Genomic DNA, 7,417 nt, shown 5'->3' with positions numbered 1-7,417 from the left:
TATAATCGTACTCTTCATCTAGTGGTCCCTGGAGGGGACCATATAATGTTGTTATCCGGCATATTCCAGTTGTGTTTTTGTGGTGGTCCATATACCATCTTCCAGCTGTAGTGTACAATCTCCTAATCGTACTCTTCATCTAGTGGTCCCTGGAGGGGACCATATAATGTTGCTATCCGGCACATTCTAGTTGTGCTTTTGTGGTGGTCTAAAATCAGGCCCGTCCCCGAGAACGATAAAAAATATTTAGGCCCCGTGCGAGATGAAACTTGGGCCTCCTCCTTATTATACAAACTCATATATTCTATATAAAAAACCACAATACGAATACAATTTTTATAAAATAAACTAAATAAAAGTAGTGTATCAAAATGATCAAACTTAAGCGGATTTGAGGCTCTCCTAACATCTTGGGAAACAAAGCTCTCGATTACCCGACCCGATTATCGATTACATAGCCCACGTACCTGATTATATACCTGATTGTAACCCGCCATAATATTTTTTTTATAATCTATTTTATATATGTTAATATATTTATAAATTATAATATATATTATTATACTCAGACACTCAGTTTAAAAGACTAAAAAGCCAACCAGAAGGACTTTCTCTTTCACATGTGTGTGTTTCAGAATTAATAGCTTGTATTGGGTTTGGGCCTCATGCTCTCAATGATATATATAGAAGGTAAGAAACCATTGGGCCCTTTGGACTTTTGGGCCTCGTGCTTTTGCACGGATTGCACAACCCAAGAGCCGGGCCTGTCTAAAATAAATGACTCTAGGTTTTATGAGTACGCGCATTTAATATTGTTAACCCAACCATATATGATAGTTTAACAATATAATTGGACCACCGATAACTTATGTTTGATAGAGAGGATATGTGCTTGTATGTCTCTTGCATGTGATGCCTTCGGTCTATGTTCATGTTACCATCATTAATATGCAAAAACATTAATTCAATACCTTAATAAAACAATAGTTATGTAATGATGCTTTTGTAACAATTTACTAGGTATGCGAAGATGAGATTCAATACATAACATTTGAATTATGATATAAGGTTACTGAAAATAGTTGGTTATAGCCATCTCGGTAAGATATTGGCGCATGTAACCACATTTCTAATGGACGAGTTTGTGAGAACCCGTCCATATTGGTTGAGTCTATAGTTGTATATCAATCAAAATTTGTTTAGATCAGGTGTTATTGACTAACACCTTTGTCCATGTCATCAACATACAGTCTCAACTACCAAAATAGGTAGTGTGTGATGGGCGCCATTGGCTTGGCAAGCGTGAGGTCAAGGGAGGTGGGACCAAACTCATTTCTATAAATCACGTCACTTTTTCATAATGTTTATAAAAAATAAATAAATAATAAAGTGGTAATTACGTGGCATGGCATTTTTCACTTTTTAGTTAAACAACGTCACATATAGTCTTATAACGGGTTAGTCGTAACTATTTGCACAAGACATGAATTAATTTGATTATTTTAACCCAACCGTTAATCAAATAATTGGGACCTCAAGCATTAAAGTATGTTATCCGACACTCATTAATACAGCCAACTTAAAAAACAATCTTACATATACAATGTTTTAAAACATGCATAACACACATCAACAAGGGTTCATGAACAAATGCCATATCTATGGCACATGGGAGTTGCTAAAAAATAGGATGTCTTTACAACCTCTTTACCAACCCTATCTTTATGGCTCGTGTCTAAACGGCTATTATATCACAACATTCGTGTCACGACTTGCTTAGGTTGGAACACAAGGTTTGTTGGGGCGTGTCAATAACTTTTGTAATGTATTATAATCACACTCTCGGTTAGCCTTATATCACTTAAACCCTTGTTTATAATTGACTTAACTGTTAACACTTAAAGCATCTTCAAAGCTCATATGTGGTCATAGACCTAGCCACCGGACTTCATCCCACACCACTTTCGTCCGATTACTTCTTCACCCGTCTCTTTCCACCTTAGCTCTGGACAAGTGCATTGGAATTGCTATTAGTTTTGCTCAAAACGACCGTACGCCAAGGATGACAATGAAACCCGAACTCGATTGGAAAACCTGAAACCCGACATAAATGGGACGGGTAATACCCGATCCGTTAGGGTTTGGAACGACTTTGAGATTAGTTTTGAAATTTTTCGCGGGTTTGAGATTTTTAATATGCCTGATTACCCGATAATATAAACTCATTTATCGAATAATATACCCAATGTACCCGATATAGCTTATTATATATATATATATAGATAGAGAGAGAGAGAGGCATGTTTAAATAAAAAACAATTGTTTTGTGAGAAATGTGGGAAGATTTTAAAATAAAATAAACCATCCAAATAGGACACTATAACATGCAAATAGGAAACTATACAACTTTTAAAAATTACCAATCTCAACCACTAGATCATAGATCCAATGGTCTACATCTATTCTTATGCTTCTCACAAAACTATTATTTTTTTACGTTAACCCTACCCTACATATATATATATATATATATATATATATATAGAGCAAGATTAAAATAAGAAGTAAAACTATCCTAAGAAGTGTAAGAAGTGGTTTTTACCCTTAAAAAAATAAAAACATACCGAACAAAAAACACACTAACAATATCCACCATCAGATGACCAAATCCAACGCCCGATATTACTTTTCACACTTCTTACAAATAACTCACTTCTTATTCTAACCTCACCCTATATATATATATATATATATATATATATATAAAATTCCAAATATATTATTTGTCGAAACTTGTTTATGTCATTATTTGAGATATTTTATCTTTATGGTAACCATCTTTGTAACGATTAGTTATATTTTGTCAAAACCCGGTAGAAACCTAGCGGGTATTGAGCCGGGTATACCCGGCGTGTATTTTATCAAAACCCGATAAGAATTCTGAAACCTGAACAGCTAATTACCCGATTAAAACCCGACGTGTTTGAGACAGATTTTAATAACCGGGTATAAGTTTGGAAATATCTAAACCCGACTCATTAACATCTCTAAATTACACGTGACAAATCACGTTACTTTGATTGTTCATAAGAAGCCAATTTTTTCCTAATATTAGTGATTTAAAATTGTCCACCAAGTGTGGAATAGTGAGTGGTGGCTATGGTGTTTGACAACCACAGTTAAGCCAATTAGGCAACGGTTACTCTCATATCCGGTAGGTAACCAACCAACCAGTGGGACCCATACTTGTACAAAGCAGAAAAACAAAAGTTAAAAAACAATAAATATCAGTTTGCTTTGTAGTCCTTTTACTTTTGTCATCATTCGCCATTAGTCCTTTTGCTTTTCAAGTTTGCCAATGCCTCTTGTAATAATGTTTGCAAAAATTATTGAATCAGAAGTCGGACCATCAACCGCTTCGATTCAGTTAATCGTATTCTTTTAGGCCATGTACTTGGAAGGTTGAACTAGTAACTTGGTTAGTGAGTAAATCAAACATTTGAAACCTTTATTAAATTTTAAAGGTAAATAGATTGGAACTGAAGTCCAGTTTTCATTTACAGTCGGAGACTTCAACCGGTTGAGATAACACTTACATTATTATTAATGTGAGCCCACATGTCCATTTTAAATATCTAAAGAATGGCAGTATTGAACTATATTATTAGTAGTGTAAGCCCACGAGCACACCCAAGATGTCTAAGGTGGGCATGTAGGCTCACATTTAAAATAATATTGTCTAATACTTGTATATTCCTTATATTTTGATTCATTTATACAGCCTTTTGTTTTGTTGAGCATGCAACGCAATAGAAAGAAACAACCGAGACGTTAAATTTACTGTTGATGCTATCAAATGGTATGAAACAAGCATACCTAAGAAAGAAATTTGTAGAAGCATCATACAACAAATAGTATAAGGAACTTGTGTATAATGTTAGTAAACGAATTACACGTGAACACCTTTTAAATTTACATACAAGAATTACATATGAGATAAAAGTTTAATCAATAAAATCACATTACATGTATACGAATGTTTTCATATTTTTGAACATTTACACATTCATATAAATTTTAGGATTATATCATTATAAAGTTTAAACATCACGTATATTATTATCCTTAAAGTAATGTATATGAATCGAACTCGGTAATTATGGTGGTCCATGAGCCTAACATCGGTGGCACAAAGATACCCATCCAAGTGAAGGCCTACAAAAACCACCAAAATAAATGGAGTAATTTATCTTTTCCCTTTTCAAAGATTCTAGGCTTCACTTCCAAGAATGAAAATCCATGGTACATTTCCATTACATATATCATATACAATCTTTCTTGACCCCACTTCATCCTATATTCTTCCACACCACTACAACTAGTCAACCATTTATTTACAAGTCAACACATTTATATAAAATAATAATAAAAAGAAAAGTTTTATATGTGTAAATAAATATCTTGGTAAAATTATTTGAATTAAACAAATAACAATATTGATCTTCATCACGGGTTCTTAAATTAAAATAAAAGGCTTGTGGAAGAGTTTATTCAAAAAGTTTTTGTATAAGATCGAAGACAAGGAAAAGTCAATTTTCTTCCCTAAATTAATGGTGACTTTCAGGAACATAATAATATCATTGTTTAAAAAAATCAATAGTATTTGTGTACGTATAGATGTACAAATATCTCACATAAACCCATCATAAAGTTTATAACTTCATATTTAAGCTAAACAAGTGAGCACGTTTTGCTAGGCTTGTGTTGTTTCGACCTAACATATTTACTTTTCTAAACTTTTTAGAAACTTTAGTGACAATATTTTGCATTGGTTAAGTATTTATTTCAAAACTTAAAATTGTTTAGATTCAATTTAAAATCCTAAACCTTTAAAAAACTTTATCTAAAAACTAATAATTAAAAGAGAAAGTAATATTCCGTTAACACAAACACAAACTTTATAAACATTTCAAAACAAGAAGTCACAAGAAAACATTGAAGCCCTTTTTTAGGTTAAACAGATCGTGTTCATATTATTATAATATATTAATACTCACGTCATAACATTTAAAACTTCTCGGTTTTCGGGGTTTTTTTAACAACCAACGAGTCCTACAAATGGACTACTGGCTAAATTCATCACATATTTATACACTCGTCTTTCGATCCAAGAAAAACCCTTACCTAAGGCCAACACACGTGAACACTCGCCTGAAGACACGACAATGCGATGAGATAAAATTCGTTTAATTCAATCCAACTAGTGAAAGTCACATGCTCGCCTAATCTAACATCATCACCACCTTGGAGCCTTTTAAAGTAAATGAATGATCAGCGAGTGGGTATAGCAAATAACCAGCGAATGAATGACATCAATCAAACCTGGATCACATGAAACACAAAATATCTCTCTTACCATACAAATACACCATTTCTTCTTTAACACATACATGTAGAGACAACAAAAAAACGGTCCCAGACTATCCGAAAGCGGACCCAACCTTACTCTAACCGTGGGTACAGACCGGGTTGTGGATTTCTCCCTGAAACTGTACATCTAACCGGAACCGATCTGGACCCGTTGGAACCGGTTCCACCAATACCATATCAAAACCCGACCCAACTCTACCCGAAACCTAGAACATGTTCTTAACTGACCCGATTTTGACTTTTATTAACCATACTTCAGATCCGGTTCCTAAAAATACCTGATTTGTATACATGTATATACATGGATCCCACTTTGTGTTTGTTTCTACTCTTCTTGCTTCCTTTATATTCCCACACATACACACACTCTCACACTCCCTCAATTTTCTTCATCCTTCCAACCACTCTCCCTCTGGTTACTTCACGCCATAATAATAATAAAAGCGCGGGAAACATAACCACCTTCCCGCCAAAAAAAACACCAGTTTATTTTCACCTAATTCCGTTCAATTGAGACCTAATAATTTATGTTATGGCGGTGAAGTTTACAGAGCAAGTGGTCACAACGAACAAGCTTCCAACAACGACGTCGTTTAACCGGAAAGTCGTACGGATCACGATGACCGATCCATACGCCACCGATTCATCATCAGATGACGAACAACAAGTAACGAAGAAACGGATTAAGAAGCACGTGTTCCAAATCAACGTCGATTCATATCAACTTCAACCGCCTAAACGAATCCAAAACCGTCGGCACGTGACTCACGGACCGTCCGTGAAGAAGTACCGAGGCGTCCGTCGGCGTCCGTGGGGCCGGTACGCGGCAGAGATCCGAGATCCGAGTAAACGGAAGCGGTTATGGCTCGGGACGTTTGATACGCCGGAGGAAGCGGCCACGGTGTACGATAACGCTGCGGTTATGTTGAAAGGAAGTAACGCCGTTACGAATTTTCCGTTAACTGAAGCCGGTGACGGTGAGAAAGTGACGGAAGTGGAAGTTAACTCGCCGACGTCAGTGCTTCCGTTTGACGATGAGTTTCCGGTGTTTAATATTGATGTGCCGATGGATAATCCGGATTTTGCAGCTCCGGCGAGTTACTACGGCGAGGGGTTTTGTGATTTTGACTTTGATGAGCTCCTCGTTGACCTGCTTTGAAAAATGATTTTATTATTGTTATTATTATTTAATATATTAATGTAATTGTATAATATATTAGTATAACGGTATATTGTATTATAGTGGGTGAGAAGGTAGCTGAATCCATGTCAGCAAGTTTTGTGTGTGATATTATTGTGTAATGATATTTATTTATAAGTTTTGTGTCGTATTAGACGTGCACAAATCGGGTTCACCTTGAAAACCAGAACCGGTTCGGAACCGGTTTTTTTACACCGGGTAGAAAATGACACCGAATCCAGTCAGGAACCGGTTCGGTTCCCGACCCGAACCGATGCCCAGAAATGCAAACTTTTTGCGTTGGAACCGGTTACAACGGCTATATTCTCTCTCAAAAACCGGTTTCAACGGCTATATTACCATTGGAACCGGTTACAACGGCTATTTTGTGACTCAAAAACCGGTTCCAACGGCTATATTACCGTTGGAACCGGTTCCAACGGCTAGTTTGACATGTGTTTGACTTTTCAAAAAAAACCCGCCGGAACCAGTTTTTTCGGGTAGGAACCGAACCGGTTACAATTAAGAACCGGGTTGAAACCGATGGGGACATACAAATAGGAGAACCGGGTACGATTTTCGGGTACAAAAATAACCAAACCGGGTATTGGGCCAACCGGGTAGGAACTGGAACCGGTTCCGGTTCGGTTCCACCAGTTAGGTTTCGGAACCGTTTTTTTTGTGCACGTCTATATCGTATGAATTACTTTGTAATGAGATTACTTCATGTTTTCTTATCTTTCCAAATGTTTTGTTGACCTTGTTCAGTGAGGAATGTAATCGAAAACCGAGAAGCTAAAGAGCTAG

The 7,417-nt window shown here is 36.1% G+C and overlaps 1 protein-coding gene across 1 annotated transcript; it reads left to right on the top strand.

The window, feature by feature from the left end:
• The first annotated feature begins 5,921 nt into the window (after positions 1-5,921).
• LOC143599555 (pathogenesis-related genes transcriptional activator PTI6-like) lies at positions 5,922-6,708 on the top strand. The gene has a single exon (XM_077077476.1). The coding sequence runs from the start codon at positions 5,963-5,965 to the stop codon at positions 6,587-6,589; it is 627 nt and encodes a 208-aa protein (XP_076933591.1). The 5' UTR covers positions 5,922-5,962; the 3' UTR covers positions 6,590-6,708.
• Positions 6,709-7,417: the final 709 nt, after the last annotated feature.

This window comes from Bidens hawaiensis, unplaced genomic scaffold (assembly GCF_021521415.1).
Source record: "Bidens hawaiensis isolate Kalapana, Puna unplaced genomic scaffold, B.hawaiensis_p1.1 tig00052353_1, whole genome shotgun sequence".
Taxonomy (NCBI): Eukaryota; Viridiplantae; Streptophyta; class Magnoliopsida; order Asterales; family Asteraceae; genus Bidens; species Bidens hawaiensis.
This window is presented reverse-complemented; position numbering and strand designations above follow the sequence as displayed.